The 27,780-nt window shown below is 40.1% G+C and overlaps 6 protein-coding genes across 9 annotated transcripts; 2 read left to right on the top strand and 4 right to left on the bottom strand.

Moving 5' to 3' along the window:
• Nucleotides 1-146: 146 nt before the first annotated feature.
• Nucleotides 147-4,707, top strand: chid1 (chitinase domain containing 1). Its single transcript, XM_083973553.1, has 12 exons — nucleotides 147-550; nucleotides 732-875; nucleotides 1,508-1,640; nucleotides 1,753-1,797; nucleotides 1,902-2,008; nucleotides 2,110-2,171; nucleotides 2,273-2,362; nucleotides 2,455-2,556; nucleotides 2,679-2,828; nucleotides 3,523-3,603; nucleotides 3,690-3,732; nucleotides 3,831-4,707. Exons 1-12 carry the CDS (start codon nucleotides 440-442, stop codon nucleotides 3,927-3,929), a joined length of 1,167 nt encoding a protein of 388 aa, XP_083829679.1. The 5' UTR covers nucleotides 147-439; the 3' UTR covers nucleotides 3,930-4,707.
• gatd1 (glutamine amidotransferase class 1 domain containing 1) lies at nucleotides 4,534-6,973 on the bottom strand. Its single transcript, XM_083973554.1, has 7 exons — nucleotides 6,806-6,973; nucleotides 6,558-6,634; nucleotides 5,520-5,625; nucleotides 5,327-5,434; nucleotides 5,153-5,244; nucleotides 4,966-5,059; nucleotides 4,534-4,857 (listed from the first exon to the last, which is right to left on the bottom strand). Exons 1-7 carry the CDS (start codon nucleotides 6,852-6,854, stop codon nucleotides 4,742-4,744), a joined length of 642 nt encoding a protein of 213 aa, XP_083829680.1. The 5' UTR covers nucleotides 6,855-6,973; the 3' UTR covers nucleotides 4,534-4,741.
• Nucleotides 6,974-7,198: 225 nt separating this feature from the next.
• On the bottom strand, nucleotides 7,199-11,798 carry cd151 (CD151 molecule). Of its 3 annotated transcripts, XM_083972990.1 has the most exons (9): nucleotides 11,636-11,798; nucleotides 10,544-10,625; nucleotides 9,739-9,930; nucleotides 8,932-9,006; nucleotides 8,573-8,593; nucleotides 8,100-8,204; nucleotides 7,806-7,955; nucleotides 7,642-7,728; nucleotides 7,199-7,520 (listed from the first exon to the last, which is right to left on the bottom strand). In XM_083972990.1, exons 2-9 carry the CDS (start codon nucleotides 10,622-10,624, stop codon nucleotides 7,461-7,463), a joined length of 771 nt encoding a protein of 256 aa, XP_083829116.1. In that variant the 5' UTR covers nucleotide 10,625; nucleotides 11,636-11,798; the 3' UTR covers nucleotides 7,199-7,460. The 3 variants fall into 3 exon arrangements, with proteins under 3 accessions (XP_083829116.1, XP_083829118.1, XP_083829117.1); XM_083972992.1 differs by lacking the exon at nucleotides 7,642-7,728; XM_083972991.1 differs by lacking the exon at nucleotides 8,573-8,593.
• Nucleotides 11,799-12,024: 226 nt separating this feature from the next.
• Nucleotides 12,025-20,564, bottom strand: cracr2b (calcium release activated channel regulator 2B). Of its 2 annotated transcripts, none has more exons than XM_083973326.1 (18): nucleotides 20,512-20,564; nucleotides 18,378-18,628; nucleotides 18,189-18,300; nucleotides 17,934-18,081; nucleotides 17,473-17,619; nucleotides 17,261-17,351; nucleotides 17,074-17,169; nucleotides 16,800-16,987; nucleotides 15,931-16,002; nucleotides 15,738-15,792; nucleotides 14,809-14,888; nucleotides 14,587-14,707; nucleotides 14,259-14,388; nucleotides 14,079-14,160; nucleotides 13,855-13,969; nucleotides 13,190-13,297; nucleotides 13,018-13,094; nucleotides 12,025-12,553 (listed from the first exon to the last, which is right to left on the bottom strand). In XM_083973326.1, the coding sequence occupies exons 2-18, from the start codon at nucleotides 18,624-18,626 to the stop codon at nucleotides 12,469-12,471; spliced, it is 1,956 nt and encodes a 651-aa protein (XP_083829452.1). In that variant the 5' UTR covers nucleotides 18,627-18,628; nucleotides 20,512-20,564; the 3' UTR covers nucleotides 12,025-12,468. The 2 variants fall into 2 exon arrangements, with proteins under 2 accessions (XP_083829452.1, XP_083829453.1); XM_083973327.1 differs by lacking the exon at nucleotides 20,512-20,564 and adding an exon at nucleotides 20,459-20,498.
• Nucleotides 20,565-20,763: 199 nt separating this feature from the next.
• tmem138 (transmembrane protein 138) lies at nucleotides 20,764-23,856 on the top strand. Its single transcript, XM_083974511.1, has 5 exons — nucleotides 20,764-20,894; nucleotides 21,488-22,009; nucleotides 22,497-22,668; nucleotides 22,881-22,956; nucleotides 23,043-23,856. The coding sequence occupies exons 2-5, from the start codon at nucleotides 21,882-21,884 to the stop codon at nucleotides 23,153-23,155; spliced, it is 489 nt and encodes a 162-aa protein (XP_083830637.1). The 5' UTR covers nucleotides 20,764-20,894; nucleotides 21,488-21,881; the 3' UTR covers nucleotides 23,156-23,856.
• Nucleotides 23,857-24,114: 258 nt separating this feature from the next.
• tmem258 (transmembrane protein 258) lies at nucleotides 24,115-26,486 on the bottom strand. The gene is made up of 4 exons (XM_083974512.1): nucleotides 26,419-26,486; nucleotides 25,789-25,898; nucleotides 24,379-24,507; nucleotides 24,115-24,270 (listed from the first exon to the last, which is right to left on the bottom strand). Exons 1-3 carry the CDS (start codon nucleotides 26,419-26,421, stop codon nucleotides 24,381-24,383), a joined length of 240 nt encoding a protein of 79 aa, XP_083830638.1. The 5' UTR covers nucleotides 26,422-26,486; the 3' UTR covers nucleotides 24,115-24,270; nucleotides 24,379-24,380.
• Between the last annotated feature and the right edge of the window lie 1,294 nt (nucleotides 26,487-27,780).

Here is a 27,780-nt window from a genome sequence, read left to right as displayed (position 1 = left end):
AATTATTTTTCTCGCAGACGGGGGACTAAACAACCGCATCTGGCAACCGTGCTCCCCGGGCCGTATGCGGAACCTTTATTTTGAAAAGCACACATTGCGGAAGTTACACGGCGTCGTTCCCCCAGCAGAAACACGTTGAGCTAAGTTGTCAATCAGAGTGGTAGCGACCGCTCGGCAGCCAGAGCCGAGGAGGAGTTCACCATAAAAACCAGGATATAAGTTTTAACAGCATGAGCGCGGCCGCGGCAGCTCGTCTCTCTCTGTGGTTTCACACCGCGGGAGAATATGCTGCTTTTTAATCTGCCACATCTCAGTCAGGAAGGAAGCACTTGCGCTGCAAAACCTGCAGACCTGAGCTAACCCATTTTTGTATTTTTTTTATTATTATTATTTCATTTAACTGCTCCACGACGCCTTTTATTTCACTGCCTTTTTGGAGATGGAGATGAGACGGACGCTGGTGTTGTTGCACTGCATCTCGTGCTGCTGGCTGGCCAGTGCCACACTTTCAAAAACGGATGCGAGGAAGCCGCACAAAGCTGAGGCTGAGGTGAGTATAACTTCAGGTCTTCCTGCCTTGAAATGGGTGTGAGCTGTCAAGTCTCTGAGCTGTCTGTTTTGTTTTTGCCACTGTGTTCTCCCTTGTTTCAGGCAGAGGCCCGTATCCTCGCCTGTCACTTGTAATCTGTCAGTGAAATGTGCTCCCTCTTCTCTTTGATCCCTCTGGTTAGACATCTCCAGCTGAGTTATCTGCGCTGGAGAGAGGCCTCGTTGTGTCAGACCCGCTCTGGAAAGACATCGTGAAGGAGGAGAAAAGACACTGTGCTCACACCAAGAAAACATTTCAAGGACCAGTGCTGGGATATGTCACACCTGTAAGTCTGACATCCAGTCTCTGGCACATCTACATGCGCCTGCTCCCTTGTTGCTGTACAACCCTGTTACCACATCACAGCATCAAAGGAGAGGTGCAGAGCTTTCAAGTCTGTCCTCATACAATGCTCACAGCAAGCCACTATTATTTACACCATATTTGCATTGGAAGAGTCTGAGACTGCAGTTCCTCCTCGCCAAACTGGCTGTAAAAAGATCCTTTTGTGTTTGTGTGTGGAGCTGGATGCTTTGGTGGGGGTTGGTAATTCACAAACATGAACTCTCATGCTCACGTCATGATGAGTTGGCCAAATGAACCGGCTATTTTTTTTTTTCTATTGCAAAATCTTCTCTGTGTGTTTAATTTCCTGAGTCCGATTTGATGCTTCTCTTTTGTCTTATGTGGAGCTAAGTTTTGACAAAACAAGCAGTGTGAACACATCAGCTTCAGCTCTGGGGCATGGCGATGGTGTAAAACACATTGGCCTGCAAACCCAATCTCTTACCCTGTAGTTGTTTAAGGAGGAACAGTAGTATCTAATGACTCCTGCAACATGTGGGCATTATTTTAGGATTGACTTGATTTGTTCCATCAGTATCTGAATCACGCGTCTCGTTTTCCCCCTTTCTGCAGTGGAATTCCCATGGCTATGATGTTGCCAAACTTTTTGGCTCCAAAATGACCTCCCTGTCTCCAGTGTGGCTTCAGCTCCGCCGACGAGGACCTGAAACCTTTGACGTTACAGGGCTGCATGACCATGACCCAGGTAGACGACAAGCATCAGTGACAGGAAGCGCTACTCTAGTCTTTATCACTCATCAGTGTCATAGCAGAAAGTCAAATGCATATCATGTGAAATGGTGTTTTTGTCTCACCAGGGTGGGTCAAAGCTGTACGCAAATCCAACAAAAAAGTCAGGTTGGGTGAGTGGACGTCCACCTCACTGCCAGAAATACTTTCAGATCTCATAACGTAGCTCAGTGGAAGTGATTTGTTTATTTAAATGCTCCGTCTCCTGTTCTCCCAGTGCCTCGGCTGCTGTTTGACGGCTGGTCTTACCAGGACTACATGACGGTGCTGGGGAGTGAAGATGAGATAGAGGAGCTGGGCAGCGAGCTGGTGGATGTTGCAAAGGTAACACAGCAGCGATGGCGTTCAGCTTTATCTCTCTTGCAACAGTTGTGTGTGACGTTGTTGGTTGGTGCAGTTTGTCTAACGCAGCTGCGGCTTTGCAGACTGAAGGTTTCGACGGCTTCACCTTGGAGCTGTGGAGTCAGCTGGGCGGCAACAAAAGAAAGTGAGTTTTTGCCAGACCATCTAAACTCTGGACATCTTTGTCTTAAGGTGATTCAAGAAGGAAATAAAATGACTCAAACATTTGCAATCTTCTTCATGCAGGGAGCTGGTGCATTTGGTGAAACACATATGTGAGACATTGAAGGCTAAACGCTTAGACTGCATTCTCGTCATTCCACCTGCTGTCACAAGGTGAATGGAAATGATTTACTTTCAATATGTATATAATTGTCCACTATTCATTGATACTAAGTTTTTGTTTTTTCCTTTTCCACTATGATCAGTGCGGGGCAGCCAGGTATGTTTGGCAGGGAGGAGTTTGAACAGTTGGCCCCAGCAGTCGATGGATTCAGCCTCATGACGTACGACTACTCCAGTGGTGCCAGGTGAAGTATATTCATTGAAGTATAAATGGACATAATGGAGGTTGTGACAGTGACACATCAACACACTTCTCTTTCCTCCTTTCTTTAATTTTTGTTTTTCTTGTTTGGTTTTTTTTTCATAGACCAGGCCCGAGCTCTCCTCTGCCCTGGATAAGAGACTGTGTTCTCCAGCTGGCACCGACCGCTCAGTGGAGGCAAAAGATCCTGCTGGGACTCAATTTGTATGGCATTGATTTTGCAAGTCAGGGAACAGAGCCGATTCTGGGAGGAAGGTAAGATACAAATATACAAGTGCTACTGCAGGAGTGAAGTGTAATACGTATTAAGCTTCAGAAATGAGAGTACTCCACTGATTTGCATTCCTGTAACAAGGTCAGGCTCATGAAGAATGTTTTTTATTCTATGCCCTTGGCTCTTTCTTGTCAAAATAAGCATGTAAATTATTTACAATGCAACTTGACAGTTCAGTCAGATACTCAGATGATTTATGATGGTAGCAGTGCATCTTCAGTTCAGAAATGGCAAATGCACTTTACCCTAGCTCAGTTTTTTTTTTTTTCATTTTCAAACTTGTAGCCTTTAGTTTCTCCCACTGGAGCCACAAAAAGCTCTTCTACATTTTTTTTTTCATATCCATAATAGGGCTTCCCAAGACCATAACCAGAATTTGATGTTTAAAGTCAGTGAAGTTCCTTTAGTGTCCCTAAAAACTTTCAAGTGTCCTAAAAATTACATTACTATATACACTTTTCATGAGCATACATGTATATACAACAAAGTTCAGAAAAGAAAACTTCCCCTGTATACCACCATGTCCTCATCAAACCAGAACAAGGACAAAGACACAAAGACACAAAGCTCTCATATGAAATAGCCCAAACATTTCTAACCTTGGTAAAAGAAAGTAAGAAGCTGCAGTAGTCGGCGTATCATCAGGGAATAACGCTTATCTTTCATTTGCTACAGGTACATAGAGATTTTGCGAGAACACAGGCCCAAACTTCTCTGGGATGAATATTCTGCAGAGCATTACTTCAACTACAAGAGGTAATGACAGTGTAATATTTTAAGTCAGAAAATATTCCAACAGCATCTTTTAACAAGGTCCATCTGTCCCTGACTTTCAATTTCAGGAGCAATGCAGTTAAGCATGTGGTGTACTATCCATCACTGAAGGTAAAACTCTTCACATTTTAAGTTAAATTGTAGATAAACAGTTGTTTACAGTAACATGTGGAGATTAATTTTTTTTTATTATTATTATTATTTTACAGTCGATCTACCTGAGAGTCACTTTAGCCACTGAGCTGGGAACTGGAATTTCTTTATGGGAACTGGGACAAGGACTGGATTATTTCTTTGATCTCCTATGAGAGTTGGGCTTGTTAGTTAAGCCGGGGGACCTTGGATCATCAGCACATCGATTCATTATTTTTTTTCAGCAGCGCACCAAAGCTCAGGTGGTGTATGCAGATATTATTTTCCTTTTTTTTTCTCTGCGTGAGCAATTGAGAATGAACTCTTAGTTAATACTCGACCTGTGTGAGGGTCATGATGAAAATGTTGAGAAATCTTGTTTAAATGGACGGAACTGGTATTTGTTGATTTAATAGGTTCAATCATCAGCTGGTAGGTACTTCAGTATGTTTTATTCCTGTTTGTTAATGATATTCTGAAAAGAAAAAAAAAAAACAAGAAAAAATACTTGTGCAGTTCAGTCAGAGTGCAGTAACACATCTCCATCCAGCAACAGAAGGTGCATAAACATCAGTATGTGTAAAGTACCAGTGGCTGTCAGGGTTCATGTGCCACAGATCCGATCTGCTCGGTCTGTTTTGCTCACCATTGCCTACAAACATTTCCGCTCTGGGAAGATGAACTGTCATCAACTATCATCAAGAATGCATCTGTTCCTGATATCAATGGGTTTTTTTTTTGGGTTGTTTTTGTCATTTTTTAAATCTTCAAATCAAGACATTTGATTGTGTGGTTTTTATTAGATTTATAATAACAGCATTGACAAGTAATGAAGTTGTATTTACAGTGTTGCCAAACATCTGTTCTGCCGCAGCAGCATCTTCCAGTATTTATCTGAAATGAATGTTTGTTTAATTACATGAATATAAATGTGGAAACAGAACGCTCTTTATTAATTTCAGTGCTCCTGATTCAAATGTTTCTGTTTTCACTTGGCACTACAGAGCAGGATTAGATTATTTACAGCAAGCGAGGTCGACTCCATGTTCTGGCCAGTTATCAGGTGTCTGTCTATGACCACGTGCACGGCGTCTTCTTGACTTGCTGAAAGAACAAAGAGAGAAAAAAAGAAAGAAAAAATGCAGATTAAAGTCTTTTACTGTGCTGTTTTTTTTTTTTTTTTTTTAATCTGTGCTCTTCAGGTAAACTCACCAGTGTATGACCCTCCACTGTCTTTCACAAAGTCTTCCACAATCAGGGGCAGGTTGGCAAAGTCAGGCCTCCGTACCAGTTCAAACACTGACGGCTTTTAACAAAAACATTAACTGTTAATAACACCGAAAACATAAATACATCTACATATATTGCCCTTATGGTGACTGGAGGAAGAAAGACTAACCCCTGTTAAACTGTAGCCACTGAAGATCCACTTCTGCCCCTCGGTGGCACAGCACAGAGCCGACACTCCCTGTCCCACTGCACAGACCGGCTCTGCACACAAACGGAAATCAACCTTCATCCAAGATTGTACAGATTACATACTGACTGCTTTTAAAACGAGCTCCACACTCACTCTGTTGAGAGATGAATTGTGTGAGAATGCGGTGCAGAGAGCCGCTGTGTGCCAGGTCGTTCAGCGCCCCGGGACAGTCAGGGAGGAGCAGAGCCTGGTATCGGGCACCTGGAAGAGGTCGTCATGACATGAATGAGCAGAGTTCAACAACCAGCAGCAAGAGGAATGAGAGACATGAAGTGAATATCCTCACCATCTATAGATTCTAGTTTGGCCGGCGTTGCATAAGGTTTCACATTGAAGTCTTGCACCCATCTGGCAGTGCTTTCATCCACTCCAACAAAGTCTATTGGCTTCCCCTGCAATTCACAGAAAGACTCCTTATCTCACTACGGACAAACATAAATCATGCTGAGGTCACAGGTGTTGAGCAAATGTGCAACTGATTTGTAGGGCTGAAATAAGTCGATCAATTTGTTGAAGGGAAGGGGAAAAAAAGTTTGCTGTTTGATTTATCATCTCGCTTGTCAGGATTTCTTTCTGGTTTATGTAAGAAATATGAGGACATCACGTTGGGCTTAAATTTATTTTAGAATATTTTCAGTGCCACCGTGAAGCCTCCAGTGCACATACACAGAGCTTTCAGTACTATTGAAGAGCACTGATGAGACATCATTCATAAAGGCTTTAAAGGCTGTAATTACTTTACTAATGCCTCACAGATCAGCTGAAAGCCATTAATAGGGACAGTTTTGGGTTGCCAGACTGTGGAAGATTCCACTTCAGCATGTCACTGGGCCGTTGCTGTTACATTACATTACATTCATTTTGTTCAACAAATCTTTAGTTTAAGAGTCAAGGGATTTTCAGTTTTTGATAAACCATCAGTGAAAGTTAGTCATAAATATATAACTATATATATTCTCCTGATATCTATAAATTATTGATTCATAAACAATCAATAATGAATAAAATATGTAGCTTTAATATTCAATTGCAAGCCTTTTACAGCATTTTGTAAGCTGGTGAGATCCTAGTTATAGGCTACTTAATTAGCTTTCTTTCCTGTCTTTTTCTTTACAGTGGACATAAAACCACAGCCCACTGTGTTGGTTTCATTTTGTGGCTGGCAGCTATTTTTCAGAGAGCAGATCAACTCTAGAGGTTTGTTCTAACAGAAACTTTTAAAAGTCACCGAAGAAGCTTACAGAGAAGTTACCTTCTGCCCACTTTGACCCCTTGATTAAAAGAAGAAGGAGAAAAACAGAGAGAGAGAGAGCTGCAGTCTTACCCCAGGTGTGGCAGTCTGGAGATTAAACGCTGAGCTACACAGACTGAAGCACTGGTGGAAAGACTTGGCGGACACTCCTGCATGAACAAACACACCAGTATAAACCAATAAAAACAACAGACAGCACTGAACAACTGATCATTAGCACAGCACAGTGTTAAAATCAGAGGAAAAGAGGAACTGCAGGACTCTGACTCTGACTGGTTCAACACTGAGTCGTCGCTGTCATCATCATCATCACCACCCACCTTGAGCAGAGGCGCTGGCCACGATCAGACACGTCGGTTTAGCAGACATCTCGTTAACCTGTGTTTCCTCTACATGGGATAAGTTCACCTCTTTGAAAAGGATAACAATGAAACTGTGGTTGAAATAATAATGCAGGGCAGTGGGGGGAAGAAAACGAACGAGGAAGACGCTGTGTCACCTGACAACAACATCCGCTCAAAGGATTTCAAAATAAAAGCCCAATGTCTAAGGCGAGGGGGAAATGTGACGGTATGGTTTTTATTGCTTTTAAACAAACAATATTTTGTTTGTCACTTTACATTATAAGTGCAGTAAACACAGTGTGGAATACATTCAAACAAACAAAGATTAACAATAAGGCTAACTTTTTTTTTTTGCTACATTACATGAAAATAAAACTTTAGAAGTACCACGCCTGTGATTAGCATAAAACAAAGCATCAGACTTTCCAGAAAACAACAGTGCTGTCCAGCAGCATTACTGTATCTCTAGAGTTTGTAATCTGAAAAAAACATCATGTCATGGCTTTTTAACTTCACAGCATCCAGAACTGTGTGAATAATTTGGGGCAGTCAAATTTCTAATCAAATATTGTAGCATACTACAAATTCATTCAAATATTTGACACATTTTGTGAAATTTAATCAGACATCATCAGGATGGATCTTCTTTCAAATTTTGATAAAGGCAGCAAGTAAACATCATCCCCACAAGCTGAAAGAAAAAAAAAGACACCTTGTTAGTTCCACACTGTGCACAGAAGCAACCTTTGTTTACTATTCAACAGCTCATACAACCTTATTAACTACTTTGTCAAGTGGTTATAGGGTTTTACCTGTAGAAATGCAATGCCAATGCCCACTGCGCCGAGAATATACAACTGACTCAGGATGAATTCCTCTAATTTCATGATGCAGCCTCCCTGACAGCATGAGAAATGAAAAGGAGTTAATTTTGCTTTAATTCAGCAGCCAGAACCGAATGAACAGATACACCCACCTCCACTTTGTAGATGTTGGAGGGATGATCCCTGAGGCCGCAGAGGTCACTGGGAGTTTTACAGCAGCTATCAGGAACCAGCCGCTCGTGAGCTTGGATCCACGGGCTGTCTGCCCAGTCTGAGAAGTTGGTGCTGCCACAACACATAAACTGAAGGAGGAGCAGAGGAAGGGCAAAAGGATAAGATACACAAACATATGGAGACTGAAGGGGATTCATTTAAAACTCTCTGGTCGCTGAGATTTTCCTCAGTAACTGAAAAGGTGATTCAAACATGCAGTATCACTTCCCCACCTCCTGATGAAGCTTGTCCACAGCGTGCGTGACGCTCTCCTCCCCTGGCTGCTTGTATTTCTGCTGCATGGTCACCTTCAGGTTCTGTCTGAGCTCGTCATCCAGCTGCAACACAGGAGAAGCATTTTAGAGTTTGTGCAGGAAATATATTTACTATGTCTTTCCTATGTGTGTAAAGCTATACATGTCACAGTCAATAAAAATAGCCCCTCATCAAGTTTCTTTCCGCCCCCGTAACATTCCACTGTACCTGTGCAATGTCCACATATAACTCAAAATATATCAGCTCAGATCCTCTGCCCCCTGCCCCCCTCCCAACACCATATTTCACAGGCATTCCTTAAATTGATTTGCAAACATAAATAGTTTTGTTTCTGAACTGGCAAAGTGCAAAGGTTGAAAACGAGCCATCATATATCAATCTGTCAGAGGAACAGGTTGATATAAAATGGAGACAGATGGCAGCAGATTACCTGGTAGCAGAGAGGGAAACACTGGAGCCCGAGAGAGGGGGAAAGAAAGAGAGGTGTGAGAAAGATGGGAAAAAAGGACAAACAAAGAACATGCGCAAAGAGGATTGCAGAGAAGATTTCACAACAGAGAGGGCAGCAACTGAAGCATTTCATGGGCGGTTAAAAAAAGACAAAGAAATGATATGATGGAGGGGAAAGTAAAGGTGTTTGAAATCACATAAAGGGATGATGGAATAACAAAAACGCATTAAATACAAGAACAAAGACAAATAATGTACAAAAACTTGCAATTGCTGTTAAACCTAAAATAAACATAAACCAACAACAAACAAAGCAATGAAAAAGTACAAATACTTCACCTCTTGGTAGGTTATGTAGGCCAGCACACCAGCAATGATTTCCAGTAGGAAAATGCAGAGCAACAGGACCAAATACTGTTGAAAAGAGGCATAAAAAAAACCAAGAGCACATCTGAAAATCAACTTCCGTTGTGAAAAAGAAATCCCAGCATTTTTCAGATGGTGTTTCAGTGCATTTCTCTGCTGAAATATGACATTAAATGTGACTTTGCATATGGCAACAGCTTTGGATCTATCTGTGCATGAGTCAAAAAGCAAAATATAAAAGTCATGCTCTAGAGAATAACTGGTTTAACTGTGGGAAAGGAAGTTATTCATTACAAAGGTCATGGCAAATAGCCTATGGAAATAGACACAATGTGACAGAGCTTGTGCAGTGCTGCTCCAGTATTATACCCTCTCACTGCGTATGTCTGTCCCCCTCACTGCCTCTTCAGTCCAAGCAGCTGCTTGTGATGCCCCTCATTCCTCTGGCATGAGCTGCACTCTAAATCTACACTCTTAAAGACACACTCTGCGTGACTTTGTCTGTTATTTCTGACAGCAGTGTCCATCTGACATAATGGGCTGCACTGCATGCAGGCCTACGAGACAGAAGGTCACCAAGGATTAACTTTCAATACACATGGACCCAGACTAGCTTGTGTGTGTATAAACAAGAACTTAAAGTGTCTTTTCCCGGTTTCTGATTCCACATAATTAAATGAGGTTAAGGCTGCAGTGGAGCAGAGTGAAAGTAAACATGACAAGGTTTTAATAAAATGTTTCCCAGCAGTAGAGCTCTGTTTTGTGACTGATCCACCTTACCACAATCAAAAGACTCCTCGTCTCTTTCAGGGTGGCACAACATCCAATTATCCCGGTCACTATCACAATGGCCCCAGCAGCGATCAGGATGTAAGCCGAGGCTGAGTAAAAGCCTGAGTTCAGTAAACTGATGTAGTCGCTTTTTTCCACCAGAGTCCACACTCCCACTGCCAGCACAGCTCCTCCAGCCACCTGAAAGAAGGTCTGTTATCAGCACAACTCAAACCAGATGCCCCTCTGAGGAGTTTTATCAGTTATAAACGAGCTCCTAGTGATGCTAAAGATGGCAATGCCTGTTCTTTCACTGTGAGCCTCAAGAGACATGAAGTCAAATTTGTTTTCTTTTTTTTTATCAGATGCAAGTAAATCAGTTTCATATATCCGAGTTGATACTTGATGAAAACGCACCATGAGAAATGAATAGGTGACACGAGAACTGATACAGTCTGTCTTTGAAGCCCAGAGGAAATGAAAGTTACTAAAGTAAAAACTAGAAAAACGTAATGAAAAAATAAACTCAAGCGTCTATTGTAAACAAAAGGTTAGAGTGTCTGGATTTTCTTTGAAGTACACAATGTATGAAGTATTTTCTTTCCTGTCTCCTCACTAACTGTTGTAACCATTGCAAAAAAAATGTAAACAATAAATTAATCTGAAATGTTGTTTAAAGGAACTATACATACCATTGCATAATACACACATTTTTATATTAAAAGATAAGTAATAGTGAGAACCAGTGTAAATTGTGTAGTTAAATAGATGTGAATAAATGTGTTAAAATCGTAATTCTTCCTTGTTAACTTACCCAGAAAAGAATATTGAAGAGAAAAAGCAGATATTTAAGACAAATTGTTCCACAGGTAGTTTTCTCATGTTGTGCTTCCATTCTGAAATACAGAAGAAAAAAAGGAAATATTAGATTGTAAAGTAATGCATAAACTCAGAAAACATCAGCAAATGAAGAACTTTTGGAGAAGATCAGATTGCATAGTTTAATATCCCCCTCGAGACATACATTTCTCAGTGAGCAAGTCACTCCCTCCAAAACTGCTCCCACGCTATACACAGGGGATTACTGTCACACATATCAGTTACTATATTGCACGATGGATTAAGCCTGTTAGTGCTGTATCTGATGGAGACTTGTTGGTTGAGGAAACACATGGGGTTTCCTCTTTTGCTGAGCTTCAGTTTCACCTTTGGTGGGAAAAGGTGATTGGAGTTCAAACTTAACCACAGTATAAGCCTTTCTGAAGACATGCTGTTTTTCCTCAAGGTTTGTTTGTAAGGTTTTGCATGTAGTACAAACAAATAACACTTAACAGTGGACCAAAAATAAAATGGGGTTGCATTTCAAACTTGCAAAAAAAAAAAGTTGGGATAAAAGAGCAATGGAAAAAGCTCACTGATGAAATCAAATCTGTTGTGGGGAAAACATGCTTAACATGTGTCACATGTCAACCGGCAGACAGATATATATGTCCCCATCTCTGTAACTCACACTCCAGTGATATACTGTTGACATTTAACTATTTACCTAATGAATTAGTCTCTTTTTACCCCCAACCTGAACTGAGCTGAACTTTCTTCTGTTTCTATTTTAAGAAAAACTGTGACCTGGAGCATCATGAGAGATGGTGACTTCAGATTGTGGGTAGATATGAGTGCAGCACTCTGGATAAAGCCATAAACACATAAGCAAAGGGTACAAAAGATATAAAATAACAGGCACATTTCATTCAACGTTGTAAGAGTCTGCTTCTTTAGCTCCAAGTCAAAATACTCCATGTGGGAATGTGATCATCTGACAAAAGAAAATCTAACGGTCAGTTATTTTTAACTCATTGTGTCATGGAAAAACTGCTCTGCCTTTCCGCTGAGACCAGATTACTCCTACCTGATTCTCTGTGGTGGGCCCTGAAGGATGTAGATTATTGGGGTAGCGTCTTCCAAGCTCCCACTAACCCCAGTGTCAATGTGCTGCTGTCTTTGAAAGTTAACTGCAACAGTGTAAGCTCCAACTTGACACCCGGAGCCAAACCTCCTACCCAAGCGTCTGAGCGTCGGTCCTCTTTTGGCACAGCTCAGGCAGCTCGCCCCCTCACAAGTTATACAGAGGACATGTCTGCCCCCAGCTGGTTTCTCATGCTTATGAGCTTTTTAAGCCCCATAAACAAAAGTTGAGCTTACCAATATGTGCTCAAAATGTCTCAAAAGACAACAACAGAGGAGTCGTCAAAAATATATTTTATTGGGAGGTTTCACAATATACAGTGGCAAGAAAAAGTATGTGAACCCTTTGAAATTTCTTAGTTTTCTGCATTAATTGGACATTAATTGTGATCCCGCATTTATCTTAGTCACAAGTATAAACAATCACATACCACACAAACAATTATAATATCTCATGTCTTTATTGAACATATCCATTAAACATTCACAGTGCTGGTGGAAAAAGTAAAGAAAGACTAAATCTTAGTTTCAACAGTCCACAAAACATTTTCCCATTAGTGTTGTGAAGTGGCAAATTTCAGGCCTTCAATGGGAAGCAAAGCAATTCATGCAGAAAACTAGGAAATTCCAAAGGGTTCACATACTTTTTCTTGCAGCTGTACATAACATGTGTAAACCTTACAGATAATGTTCAGTAAACTTATTCCAAGATGAAATGGCTCTGGAGGAAAATGTAATGAACTGTAGTGAGGACAGCCCCAGCGTTTCTTCGTCTTTTTATGTACAGCAGCTTCTTTTAGTCGTGTCCTCGCTCAGTAAAAGTGCATCTACGTACTGTCGATCGTGCCGGGCAACCAACACCCTAAAATTGCATAAAAAGTACAAAATAAATCACAGAGCAGCAGAAACCACAATGTTTGAAAACAGAAATTAGTTTACATTTCACAGCACTGCTGCTTTGTGATAAAAAAATAATATGGTGGGAACTATATATCTATTACTCATCAAGCTCATCAATATGTTGTTTGTATGAACACAGGTTTGATTCATCTCTGGTTAATAACAATGGGTGCTTTTCAAAAATTGCTAAACTGAAGCCTCCAAAATAACCATGATGTTACCTTTTCAATGAAAACTGATAAAACTGAATTGATCTTAAGTGTTATGAGGGTGTAGGATTCGTTGGAGGACTGTTTTTGCTGCATTAGTTTTGCTGGGTCTACACTATGATCTGCCAACCGAATGTGGCTACAATGACATAAATATACAGTGACTGATTCAGTGTAATAATCATAAATGTTGCAGTATAGAAATATAAGGTCATACCCAGCCAGGTCAATCATCAGCTCCTCCATGTTGTATCCTGTCTTGGCACTGCACTCATAAAACAAAGCTTTGTGGTGCTGTATAAACAAGGAAACAACATTTTTATTTCACTTCACTCAGAATTGAGAAAAATCACAGAGGAAAATGGTTTGAATATTCAAATGCACCTCACCTCTGCCAGCCTCTGCCCGTCCTCTGTCGTCACTTTTCTGCCATGTCTGTCTGCCAGGTCCAGCTTGTTCCCCAGCAGCATTAACACTGCACCGTCACACATCTTCCTCTGCGAAGGTCACAGTGTACATATTTAATGTATCAGCATTAAAAGACTGAGGCAAATATACAAAAACTGTAATGTTGCACCATCCACATGAGCATCTGACAGAAATGCCCCAAATAATAAATAAAAATGGTAATAGACAAATGGTACTTGTCTCTACAGAAAAAAAGACAACAACATACATTCAGATATGAACAAATACAGCAATAGAACAACTGCCTCCATTGGTTTGCACATGCCCATTATAAAAAACCCAACAGATACACATTTTCAGTAATACTGTGATGATGTTAGCAAACAATTACAACAATGGTGTCTCCACATTCTAGCCTAGGTGGTGTTGAGGTCTTTAATAAAGAGGGGGCAGAGTTTTAGAAATGGTTGTGCTCTGTCTGCCTGAGGGGAGGAGCTGATATTCAGGGTGGAGAAGATGAGTTGGATTTGAGATTTTCTGTGATTATTAAATTGCAATGTAAATAAAATGTGTGCCTATTCAAATTGGAGTAAACTGTTTTGCATGTTTTTACATCCACGCAACTGTGACATCACTACCTGCTCACCTTTACAGAGTCCATCCATCCTCTCACTGCTGTGAAGGAGGAGGGTTGCATTATGTCGTACATGGCGAGAAGGCCGTCAGCCTTCCGGTAGTACTGCTCAGTGATGCTGCGAAACCTGGAGAAAGAGCCAGAAAAACACAAATAGGAAAAGGAATATTAACACAAAAAGAAAAAAGTGGGTTATTAGGAGTAAGAAATATAATTCTACAGCTGATTTATCTGACCTCTCCTGTCCTGCAGTGTCCCAAAGCTGCAAAGTGACTGTGGTGGAGCCCAGAGTTAAAGTCTTCATGTGGAAATCTAGACCTAAAAACAAAAGCGGGCCCCACTCTCATATCAGACTTCTACACAGAGAGGCAATTGAATAATTGAGAAAGTGATAAAAAAAAAATTGAAAGTCTTACCAGTAGTTGCACTCATGTTATTGTCGAAGCGTCCTGTGCAGTAGTGCTTGATGAAGGAGCTTTTACCCACATCGGAGTTCCCCAAGAAAACCACCTTGAACACTTGATGAGGTTGACTGACAGATTTGCACTACAATTTGGGTAAAAAGCCAAATTTAATAATTTGATCTAATATATATTTGTTTCCAATGCCATTAAAGGGAGCACATCTTTGCCAAAAATATAAAACCTGTGCTCTGTATTCTACAAAAGCCTTGTTATATCATTATCTCCCTCTACTATACTAAAAGATAAATTATGTACGTGTTTAATTTAACATTTTCCCTACCTGAGTTTGAGCCTGTTCAACATTTTCAGCCCTGACTCTACATGACGGTTGGCGTTTCTTGGTTGTTTTTGTCATCACTTTGTCTTTGTCCTGCTCCAACTCATCAGACGAGCTCAGCTGTCTTCAGAATCAGTGAATACACAAAATTAGTGACTTCCTATGTCAATGTCACTCACTGCCAAGATGACAAATGTAATATCAGATGCATTTAGTCATACAAACCTTTTCAGTGGCTTGTCTTGCAGTAAGTAGTTACCTATGACTGACCCTCTCTTCTGCAAAGTCTTTGTGACATGTGGATTCTAAAAAAAGTTTTATGTGGAAAGTGAGGCAGAAGAAACAAGCAGCGTTAAGATTTCTGTCTTGGGAAGATATTTATAGGCATAAATAACAAACAGATGTGCTATAACAAACAGATGTGCTATTGTTTCACACTGACAAGTTATTTGGTACATTTAAAAAGCAAGGATTCAGTCCAGTAGTGACATTTATTCTGCTACATAGTAAATAAACATCATAATCATTTATTAGCAGTACACGTATTCCACTATAAATTATGACATGAAAAAGAGAAAAACGGAAATAATCGACAGGCAAATGATTTGTGACCTTTGTCAGAAAGTTTGTTCAGAAACGTAAATACAAAATTATCTGTCATATTAATCTTCTACAGGAATGTGTGTTAGGATGAAAGGAAACCCTGCTGAGTGTGAGGATTGTGATAAACAAGGACTTTATCATTTTGGTAAATACTGACCCATTTTAGTTCACCTGCATAAATAGTGCTATGTACAATATCATTAATAAACATATATATATTTATACTATATATAACACTCTTTGCTTCACTGCGTCCTTGACACAGGACTGAATAAATGCCTTTTCAACACTTCACCAACCACAACTAGAAGAGAGGACAAAACAACAATATTGCTGACATGCAAAACTCTTTAACAGTGTCAGAGAGATTGACACAAGTTCAGCCAATAACCAAACAATTAACAGCTGCCCATATAAATAATCATTGTCCAGAGGGTGGACTTAGGTTAGGGTGGGTAGATCTGCTGTGTCCATGGGGTACAAAGGTCTTCACGGAGGTAACAGTTTAATGGAAGGACAGGAGCAGGAAGGACAGAGCTTTTGTGACTAACCCTCTTCTGAGTCTGTTGTGAATCTTTCTCATCTCGCAGCCTTTTGTTCATATCCCTGACACAAAAAGAGAAAATAATTTAGGACTGCTCATGTTGACTGATCCATGTTTGGAGCAGTAAATGGTTGAATTAATCAATTGTCAGGACACTTGAGTTAGACAGAAACTAGAAAATAGCAGCAGGACAGACTTACCTCAACAGTTCCAGTTGTCTCAAGAGGCTACCCTTCTCTTTCTGCATGTTTCTGGACACCTTCATCACGTTTCTATGGTGACACAAAAGATCAATTACGTATTTTGTTAAACAAACCAACAATAAAAAGTGATTCTAGTAAGTGCAGCCAAAGCTTGATGCACAATTTCTCTGCTCCAATCTCCTCTAAAAACTGTTGTTACAAAACAACAGAGACAATCCTTGATTACCACAAACATGGGCACTGTGGATTGTTTGATAAATCCCACATTCCCAGTCCTGATGCCATAAATGTTCACATATTCCTCACAGAAAATATGTTTTCTAAAAAGATGACAGTGCTCAGCTGTATTAGGGTTGTTTTTTAACAACAATAAATAAATGGTCAATCAATTAATAAAATATTGTATTATAACACGTTGTTGGTTTTCAATCTATTCCTGAAGAATCATGCCAGCTGTGTCCTTTAATTAACCCCTTGTATTCCTGCATGTTATCAGATCATCTGCCAGGAACCTGGGAGTCATTTTTATGCTAAACTGAAATCCAGAGTATTGTTTACAGGGATTTTATTACTTTTTCTATACTTTTTAAACTTGCTTAATATGCAACTGGATTTGTAATAAATACATTTAAAAAAAATCTTTCATCAACTCTAGGAGTTTGACTGGAACTAAAAAGGGAACTCATATGACATCCATACGTATTTTTTGGTTTCAAAACAAAGCATTCGGTTTACTTCCTTTCCTTTTAAGAAGTAGGATTGAAATAAAATGATTGTGATTAAGGATAAGGATGGAGTGTTTTCATGAATGAATCTCTGATGTTATACTTGGGACATTGAGGTTCAGCGTGTTGTTCACCACTCACCTCTGCCTGTCCACTTGCTCCTGGGCAGCGTTGAGCTGCAGCAGGCTGAGCTGACCCAGTGCAGCCTGCAGCTGCTCTCTGCTGCTCTCCACCTGCTCCTGTAACTGGATGTTGAGGCTCCGCAGCTGCTGGTTCTGCTCCTTGATGTTTGCCTGCTCACAGCTCAACTGCCTGATTCTGGTCTCCATCTAAGGAACAAAGACAGGTCCTGTTAATTCATTCATTCAACCATAGCACGCGTGACACATAACATTTGTGCCATTTGAACATGTACCTCTTTCTGTTTGGCCTCTGTACTCTCCAACTCTTGCTCACGCAGCTTCAGCTCGACCTCCAGTTTCTGACCCCTTTGCTTCCTTTTGATACTGTCCTTGATTTTACAATAAATTCATTAAATGTAATTAGGACAATCACTTTGGTTAAATGTGACAAATATTGGACTAAACAGCACACATGTGTACCTGAGCCTGGAGTTTCTGTCTTTCCTCTCTCAGTTGATTTTCCATGTCTTCATATATGGACCGAACAACCTGATCGTGTTCGTTCTCACGTCTAAAACAGGAAAAATGAAAAATTTTTAAAACTCAGACTCAGATCACTCATCACTACATTTGGCAGACTTTATGTAGTTCAGTACATCAGTGTTCAGAGGCCAGTGGGAAGAATAAGAGACCTGCGTAAAGCTTGTTCCAGGTTGTCCCTCTCTCTGATGGAGTCTTGTAAATGGGACACAGCGTGGATCAGGACGCCCTCAAGAGCACTCAGTAGTTCTGGTCTGTCTCTCTGGAGCTGACACCACAGAGAACAGAGCTCCTGCTGACTGAAACACAACAACACAACACACAACAGTTAAAGGACCGAGCATCTTCACTTTAACAGCACATCACTTTCTTCTCGTAAAATAGACTGTTGTGAGCTGTAAATGAGAATATTAACCCAATATACTTTCAGTTTTGTCTTTTTTTAATGTAGCTGAAAACAATCATAATCGAATTAATCTCAGGATAACATCCTGAGATTAATTCGATTGATCAACTATTTTTAGTCTATAAAATGTCTGAAAATGGTAGGAAAAAATCAGATTAAGATGTTTCTCCCCCCTCAGTGGCTTTGATGAAAAAACAGTGATCTTACTCTTTAAAAAGTTTGTCGGCTCCCAGCTCCATCAGTATGTTTACAAATCTGTCTGCAGCGGCATCCTGGCACCAGTCCATCTGGTCCACATCCTCCTCTGCTTCGTCTTGGCTCAGCTCAGTTGAGTCCTCCAGTCCAATCAGCTCACCTGCACCACAGATGGAGAAAGGCACAGGAATTTGTTTTAACTGAATGAGTAAAGTTTTTTTTTTTAATGAATATTAGCTTCGCCCAGTAAATCATGGTAACACTCACCAAGTCCTGTGTTGAACTCAATGGGAGTAAGGAATCCATTGCTCTCTCGGTCTAGACTTTCAAACACTGTCTCCAGCTGTTCTGGGGACAGCGGCAGCTCCGCTTGTAGCCTCTGACCAGAAGGAGACGCAAAGTTCAGGTCTCTGCAGTCATCTTAAACGTTGTTACTCTGCCACACTGGAGACTCACCTGCATGTCCCTCTTTGTGATGAACCCTTTCCCCTCTTTGTCACACAGCACAAACAGCTCCTTGGCCTTCCCCATGGTCTCTGCCTGTGGGCTCCCTGGGACGACCTCTCTGGGGGAAGCCAGGGGGCTCCACCCCCGGCCCGGCCTGGGACTCCCGGGGGACAGGACCCGGGGTCTGGGGCTGACTGGGACGGTCTCGCCACTGCCTTGACCCACCAACACTTCGCCATCGTTCAGCCACATAGACATTACTGAAGAAAAGAAACATGGATCTAGGTGTGCGAGTGGTGTATGTATCTATAAATTAATTAAACAGCAAAACAATCAGCAACTGTATTGATTTTGTTAAAGTGTTTCTTCCCTTTTGAAAAAAATGTGAAACAAAAATGTGAATTATGTTCAAATTCCAGCTTCTCAAAAGAGAGACCTTCCGATTTTCTTTAGCAGGTTATGGTGGAGAGTTTTACTCATTACTATTTGCCATTTCATAGATTTAAACATTAATTGCAAATAACCAGCAAATTATTTGGTTGTAAGTATATTTACTAGTTTCAACCCTAATAAAAAAGTCTCAGTCTGTCAGCAGCATCTCTGGAAATAATTAGAGACATTAACTATTATTTTCCTAAAGAACTGGACTGAATATAATGACTTTTTGGATCTTCTCTCCCAGTGCACCGAGCTGGCCCCGCAGGTCCTCCCTTGTCAAACATGAGGTGAAGAACAAACTATAATGTGCAGCGTCACTAAGCTGTGTGTGCACATGGTCTACAGCTGCTGAACATGTCTGCACTCAATTAGTTTTTTATGATTATGTGAGGAATCCAACATTAGGGAATTTCTCTGACACATTTCTATGCAAATGTCAATATTCCCCAGAAAGGTTATGACAGAAATGTTTGCAGACAGCAGAGCCAATTATGCTCAGAGTTTACTTAGGAGAAGAAAACTTAAATAAATGCCATGCCAGCAGTAGTATCCATGACAGGTGCATCAGGATGTGTAGAGCGTAAAAACCAGGATGGTGTCATGTGAGAAGTGTTACTGTGTGCCTGAAGAGGAGGGTGCATGGCCATGGGAGAAGAGATGCAAATCAAATATTTGCATTGTCAGAAATACCACAATTACAAACAAATGTCATGTTCAAGAACTATGGGGAAAACAGTCCGCAGTATCTACATGACATTCACAAAACAGTGATTTATGACAGCGTCACACACAATAAGTCCTCAGATTAAATGGTATATCTATCACAGAGATAAAACATAACACAAATCACAGGTAGTTTTGTTTAAATAAAACAAGAAATTCAAAGGGGTATCTCTGGAGCTCACCAGGTTAAAGTGCAAACTGAACTGAAATGTGCCTAACTAATACATGCAATCTATTCCTGCTATCTATGAAGTCATAAAACCTTAAATGCACTGACTTACAAGTGACAAGTAAAGCGATTATCTTTATGCCTTAAAACCATCTTATGACTAGATATACAGGTTTTCCAGATAGGAGGTGTATGTTAACATGATATGTTAAGGATGTCTAACAAGACTTTAAGTAAGCCTACAGCCACACCAAAGGTCAAATAAACACACCTCTGATACACTGTTTAGCAAGGTCGGTGTGTGTGTATGGAGCAAGGTGGAGCTGCTGTCACACTCGGGGAAAGTGGCACCAAGTTATTACAGAGTTTACAACATATTGCAGGCTACAAAACTGTCAGTCACATTTTCAGTGATAAATATCAGCACGACACAGCACTCGGCAACATATGTTGCTTTAAAAGACTGTGACAGCCTTCAATCAGTAAACAGCTAATTAAACAGAGTGGTTGTGGTTAACTGTACCCCAAGGTTTCATTCAGACGAAGCTTGGTTTCCTGTCATGTTTTTAAGACTGATAACAAACGAGAAGTCCTGGTGCTATGTGGCTAAATTGGGACAACGGCAACCAACAGAATGGAGCAATGTACATTTATTATTAAAGGAAAAAAGAGCCGCAAAATAAGCTGCAGTCAGTCGGCTGTTAGTCCACCACATGAACATGGGAAATCTTGCTCTAAAATGTTTTGTTAAATGACTCACCCTGCTGTATTTCATGTCAGTGCTGCGGAGTTCAAAAAAGTTTGGCTACTCACCCACCGTGTGCTGGACGCAGGTGGCGACTTGTACCTTTGGTCGCCTCAGCCACTCTGACAGTCTGGTCTGTGTTCAGCCGCTGGGTGGCGGCAGCGAGAGCCTCTACCGTAATACCCATAATAGACTGTACTATATCCGCCCTAATATAATACATCCACATCCATGATCCGCCGCCCGAGAACTGCAGACACCACTCTACTCGGGTTGCTACGGTAATAGGTAGCGTTACCATGGAATTTGCGGAAATACATACGCTACCGCCATAGATGGTTACCATTCTCAGTTGGTAGCACTGCCTCGCTAACAAAAGTGCGAGTATCAACAATTTGCCGTCTTATTTCTACGGCACGTCGAGTTATATTCATCTTTCACGTCTGTTTTGGTAAGTAGACATCGGTTAACTATAATAGTGCAGCCTGCTTACGTAACACTAAGAAGCCAAACAATGTTGTGGTGGTTAACGTAAGTTAGAAAAACGTGTCTGGACCGAGCTCCTTGAAGTTAAAGTCTGAGTTGTGGCTACTGCCAATGGATTGTGTGTTAGAAATAAATCAGTAGTAACTCTATTATCCGTCTCCGAGATTATCCTCGGCCAGGGCTAAATAACGATACGCTGCAGCCGCAGGAAGATTAGATGCGTTAAAAGCAAGACGGGAAGCGTGATGCTACAACAACAACAAAACGAGAGTTGGCGGAGTTAGTACAGGTGAAACTAATCTGTAAATCCCAGCCTTGACCTTTCCATGCATGCCTGTGTAACAGCATGACCTCTCTAAGTTACGTTTAACGCTAATTTAGTAGTGAGAAAGCCGACTAGTTACATCAAGCGCTCATACCGGAGGAGGCTAGCTCCAGAGGAAACATCAGCGATAACGGTGCTGCCCAGAGGTAGAGGAGAAACGATGTATTTTGTTTTTCCATTCAACAATACAACCAAGTCTTTGTTGTTTCACAGCCTCTCTGTTCTCCTTGCAGGTAATGATGCAGCAAATGGTGAGAATTTCCACAGCAAAGATGTCAACATGCAGTATTTGAAAGGGTCACACACGTTTCATCTGCTACCTTGGACTGCCTGCAGCAAACACAGAGATGCTTCTTCCCTGATGATGACATGTTTTTCAGCAAAGGAGGGACCCGGAATAATTAATACACACAGCAGAAGAGCATTTATGGACAAATCTGCCACTGTCTGACTATGTGAATGGACAAGCTTTGATCCAGTAGTGTCTGTCTGCTTCTAGAGCTCAGCAGAGTCTTTGTGTTTTAGCATGTAGGGGTGATAAGTGATCAAACTTGTCACTATCAAGAACCTGCATTTGGCATCTGTAAAGACAAACAACCAGTGGAAAATAGGATACGGCTAGTGAAGATGCTTCAGACTGGTAACTACTCACTGGTGCTGCTGATCCAGCTGATGCTGTTGGTCTACGACCTCTTTGTCAACTCCTTCAGTGAACTTCTGAGGGGAGCGCCGGTCATCCAGCTTGTGCTTTTCATGTAAGTCACTAAACCACATGCTGCAATGATAAGTTCATTTATTAGTTAGTTGTCAGGTCATCAACAGAAAGTGACTGACTGAATTGATTCAATTTGATGGATTAAAAAAAGGAATATCATTACCAGGTAAAAATACCAAACAGGGTACACATGCAGATTATTATGTGTTTCATGTCGTCATTATCAATTGGCACATTTCCTCATGTACAGCAATTACCAACTGATTGTTCAGAAATCCAATGAATCCATAATGAAAAGTTTATTAACTTCTAACCTTAGACATATCTAGTTTTGGGCTAAAACTAAACGTTCAAGGCTGAAAATTGCTCTACTTTGATTGATTGATTGAGTCTTTATTAAGGACAGAGCTTACTGCTGGGTCCATAGCAAGTTGTCTGTATGGATAACTTAATTCAGGGCAACCACTGCCCAGTCCATCATAAACTGATATTATAAATTAATGAACCTGTACAATCTGTTTCCACAGAATACAGGACATTGCCATCTTGTTCAACGTGATCATCATCCTGCTGATGATGTTCAATACGTACGTGTTCCAGGTCGGCCTGGTGTCTCTGCTGCTGGAGAGGTTCAGGACTCTGCTGATATTCTCTGCTCTTTACTTGACTCTCAGCATCTGCCTCCACTGCTGGGTGCTGGTACGCTCCGTCACCCCATCACCAACACTGACAGCTGCATATCAACCCTGCGATAAAACTAATATAAATCATAACCATTTTCGCATTTCAAAATTAAATGTTCATGAAAATTATGCTTAGCTTTCTTAAAAACGTATTCATACATACACTATAGTGCACAAAGTGAATTCATATTTCCTCTATCTAATAAAAACTTCCTTTTTCTTTTTTAGAACCTCAGATGGCTTGAATCAAACCTCTTTGTTTGGACAGATGGTCTTGAGTCTCTTTTTGTTTTCCAGAGAACAGGTAAGGGTTAATTCAGTGGTGCTTTTACATCACTACTAATCTATTTTCTGTCATCATTGAGTAACTGTTCTTCTTTCTGTTAACAGCGGCAGTGTTATATTACTACTTATACAAACGCACAGCTGAGTATATGGGAGACCCGAGGTTGTATGAGGACTCGCTGTGGCTACGCAACGCCTTTGCCAGGGCTCGTCAGTGAAGAGGGGACAGTATTGAGAGACAATTAAAAAGACGCCCGTCCCCTGGCAACAGTGTAACACTAATCATCGTTTACTTTTTTCACGCTGGACACTTTGAAGGCCTGGCACCATTACACACACAGAGCAAAGTAATGGGCTGATGTTGAGCACTGAATGAACGTGCTATCAGTTAAAGAGGATGAATCGAGGTATCAACCACAGTTTGTGTTTACTGGCTCTTCATAGCCAAGCGGGCAGTCGGTTAAATGGTTTACACTACAGTGGCAGGTAAGACAGCCATGGCATGTGTGTTATTGTTTTAATCTGGATTGAGTCTGTTAATCTATGTGGCCTTTGTAAATCAATTTAGTTGTAGACCGTGTACAACACATTCAAAGAATGTCAAAAGGTTAGGGAAGCTCTGTTCAGGTATTGCCGCCCATGGCATTAGTTTGTTTTTATCTCAGTTCATGTATAACACTTCTGGAACTACATGTAGTAAAATAGCTCTGCCGGAAAAGTTGTTATTTCACCAGTTGGTTTATTTTGCCTTATACATGATTAGTATGTGCTGTTTACATGATTTATATTTTAATAAGACAATTTTTATTTGAATCCTGCTGTCTTTGAGTCATGTTACTGCTGTTTTTAATAAATAATCCTTCTGTAATCCCAGTGTAATCCTTCATCACTGGGGTAGTCGGTATTATCCTGTAGACAAGGTGAAACAGACTGTTCTATTTTTAACACAAAGATTAATCAGGGATTGAGGTTTTAGGCGACACTAGTGAAACACACCATAAATAGTTTTCAGTGCAACAAAGTAAACATTCTGTTACTCAACACGTTAAGTTGCAGTGCACTTTGGGTCTGGTCTTAATAAAACTGACAGTCAACTTTTTATATGACAGTTAACAGAGTAAAAAAGAACTAAATTATGATTGCAGCAGTCAGGCTAAGGAAAGAAAGACACCAAAAGTTGTACAAATCCCCTTTACTTGTGAAAACAAATTCAGAGTCCATATGATCCCATAATGTCAGTGCAGTCCAATTAAATCCAAAATCCAGTTTGTGTTGTGTGTGATGTCCTTGGTTCCACTGGAATGTGTCATTATTACAAGTCAGTCTGCCGAAACTGGAGGAAAACAAGAGGAAGAGGGAGTGCTGTTAAAAACTACAAAACGGTTCTAGTGATTACAAAAAAAACAAAAAACATTAGACTTTAACACTATTTTAGATGTACCTTCATACATAGATGCCAACCCAGAGTAGTAAGAACAGCACACCGAAGCCCATGAAGAGTGAAGCCACAAGGGAGATCAGCAGCTCTTTGTAGACGTCCCTGGTGTATTTTGTTGAAGTCACCTCATAGCTGATTTAAAAGTTAAGGTAAATCCATACAAATGTCACAGTTTTGTGCTTTATTCTTTGTCTAGTGTCCTGTGGTTAATTTGCAGTATTAGCATGTAAATGTAGTGTTGGTGTATTACAGTATCATGCTCTGTCAATGACATTTAATTGACTCACTTTATTGAATGGGGCACAGTGAACATGTACCCCCCAAAAATGCATTCTTACATTAGTTTTTACATTTAACAGCATCTGCAAATATTAAGACTTCATCCTGATTCTAATGGATAAAACATTTTCTATGATTTATATTTTGATAGCAGATTATGCTTTTAAATGGTCCGACTGATGTACATCAGCAAGCAGCACTGCTGTGGTTTAAAACTCTTAATCTCAGATCATCTCGTATTTTATACAGACGTTAACTATTCTAAATATATTTTTTTTAAATATTAAAAATAGAATCTTTTAATATGTATATAATTCATATTTCAGTATTTCAGTTTCAGTCCATAGGTCAAGTAGACGCAGGGAGTCATTTGAGTGGATATTTGGTTAAAAGTTTCTTCATTCACCCTTATTTTCTCTTTTTGATAGACCTGTGCTTGTGTTTCTTAACCAAACCTTGTCGGAAGTATCATGGTCACACCATTATTGTAAAGGAAGGCTTACTTGTAAAAACAAAACAAAACTGGGATTCACAATTTAGTAGACTGACAACCAAGCTACCACAGGACATAGTAAGAAGCCATGTGCCCTCATAGCAGTGCATCACGTTGACTGACTCATTATTCTAGCATTTGCAAAGCAATTAATGAGCAAGTGTCTGAAGGGTATTTGAAAACATTAAACAATATAAAACATTACTTAACTTCAATGGTGTGGTGTGAGAACTTGCAAAGCAATGATAAATGATTAATCGTTTCAGTGATTTGTCAAACCTGACTTCAGCTTTGCTTTGATTTGCTGCTTTCCTGTTTTATATCACTGTAATATGTATGTCTTTGGTTTTAGACTGGTTAGACAAACCTAGACAAGAAAGGTTTTGATAAAAATAGACAAAATGATTGAGCAATTAATCAAAAAGATAGTAAATGATTAAATATTGATACCATTTGATAATCATTAGTTGCAGCCCTAATGTAAAGTTTACCAATACCTTTACTTGTTGAGGGTTAGAGTTACTGCTATGGTCTGTAAATTAAACTGGCGATAGTTTATTTCACAGTAACTTTATGCTCTCTATGGTATTTAATGTTTACCGCATAGCCAGTGTGGTGCAGAACAAGAAGTGAAAGGATACACAAAGAACCAGGCGGTGAAGAACATGCCGATGGCCAGCAGGACCACGGTGAGGTGGGGGAACACAGCCGGGTTCACCGGGCTGGTGTATCTGGTCATGGCCTCGAGTTCCTGCACATATACGGAGAAAGAGGGAGAGACGGAGCAGAAACAGACAGGTTAGACAGAGAGGCCATACAACTGCTACAAAAGTCCTACCGAACCAAGTGCGGCTGCAGAAACCTATGTTTTTCCACAATGACTGACATGACGTGAACCGAGCTTGGTGGAGAGGTTGGGTCAGGATGATGAACCCGATATATTTAGGTGCACAACTGAATCATTTGTTACGGGTTACAATTGCAGTCTCTGAAGTCTTGGACACTTGGCTGGGTAAACGTGTGTGCTTTGCGAGTGCCCGTCCAGTTTATTCATTGTCTGGTTTAGTTTCAATGGAGCGTCTGAGTCTGTGAACATGACAGGAGAAGCTAACGATCCTCTGCTAACCTGCATAGTATCTGCGGCTACACCGTACAACGTTATTTCACTCCAAGCGAAACGTTTAACACGTAAAACTGAGAACAACGTGCATAGATAAACCGTATCATACAACATATTACAGCTGAATATAAATAAACGTGATTTATTTTACCATTTTGTACTGAAGTGGAGCTCCTGCCTGTATGGTCCAAGATGATAAGGCCACGTACTGACTATTCCTTCCTGGTGACGTATGACGTAAGGTTTACGTTGCTCGTCATTAGTTCCCTCGGTTTAGTCTGTCAGGTTTCTAGTCTGCTCAGGCTGCACGTAAATCTCAAATGGTGGAGGGAGTATCCAGTAACTTGCAATTAAAATAGTGTATTCAACATGTTACTTAGTCAAAGTGTGTGCGTATAATAAGGAAATGTATTTTTAAAAAGTCAGTTTATTTTGGATTTTGAACACTGTTAATATATCCTTGGCTGCCATCTAATGGACAGATTGAGCAACTGACTGCTTTTCAACAAACATGACCCACAATTCAATCACAAATTTATTTACTGCATTCATAGTATTACAGCATAATTTTGACAAAGGCTTTGCAAATGTACTGGTAAAATGTGCTAAAAAGTAAAAAGTAGCGATATTAAAGTATGCAATGAGTTGTAGTGTTATGGCATTTTCACTTAATAAACAGTGATGAAATAAGGAAAGGAATTTTGTGTGTTTTCATGCTTATCAATCATCTCTGGGCTCCAATAGCTACAAGTTAAAATATTGACAATAAAACAACCAAAAAACAAAACAAAACAAAAAACACACACACACACACACACACACACACAAAAACAACAACAACTATAAAAACAATTTCGATAAAACACATCAGATAAAAAGTAGCAGTGGTAGTAACAAAATGAAGCTATACAGTTACATGTAATGCAGTTCTACCAGAGTATTTGAAACCAGTCTGGTGCACTGGATAGAGCAGTGAGCAGTTCATATATACAATGCAAAAAAGTGCTACAGTGGTTTCATTATGCTAGCTGGTGCTTTATAAATAAGCTAAAAAATAGTACACTATACCCACTTTAAGTCGTAATAATCATACTAAAATATTACACAATGTCTTCATATTATGATAAATTCCATAAACTTTTGTCAGATGGCTGTTTCTCCTATATTTCTTATAATATTGATTTTACATTTGAGATGCACATGTTTTTTTTGTTCTGAATAAGGCACATGTGTAATATGTATTTGATGTTGACAAAAATTACAAAAGTATGCTGGTGTAAGTAAGTGAGCAATGCTTTTAAAACAAGAAATAATGACAGGAAAGAAAACATTATACAATTCAGTTACATCAAAAGAGTTATCACTGCATCTTAATTGTTTAGGCACAGCAAAAGTATTCAAAAACATCCAGAGATATACATGAAAATGTCCAGTGTATTATGCCCAATTTTTTGTCTCTGCAGTGTGCGTAACTAAGTTCAGTTACAAGGTGTTTACTGTGAGCTGAGCTGTA

Source organism: Trachurus trachurus, assembly GCF_905171665.1.
Source record: "Trachurus trachurus genome assembly, chromosome: 6".
Taxonomy (NCBI): domain Eukaryota; kingdom Metazoa; phylum Chordata; class Actinopteri; order Carangiformes; family Carangidae; genus Trachurus; species Trachurus trachurus.
The sequence above is the reverse complement of the archived record's forward strand: the minus strand, read 5'-3'. Positions and strand labels throughout refer to the sequence as shown.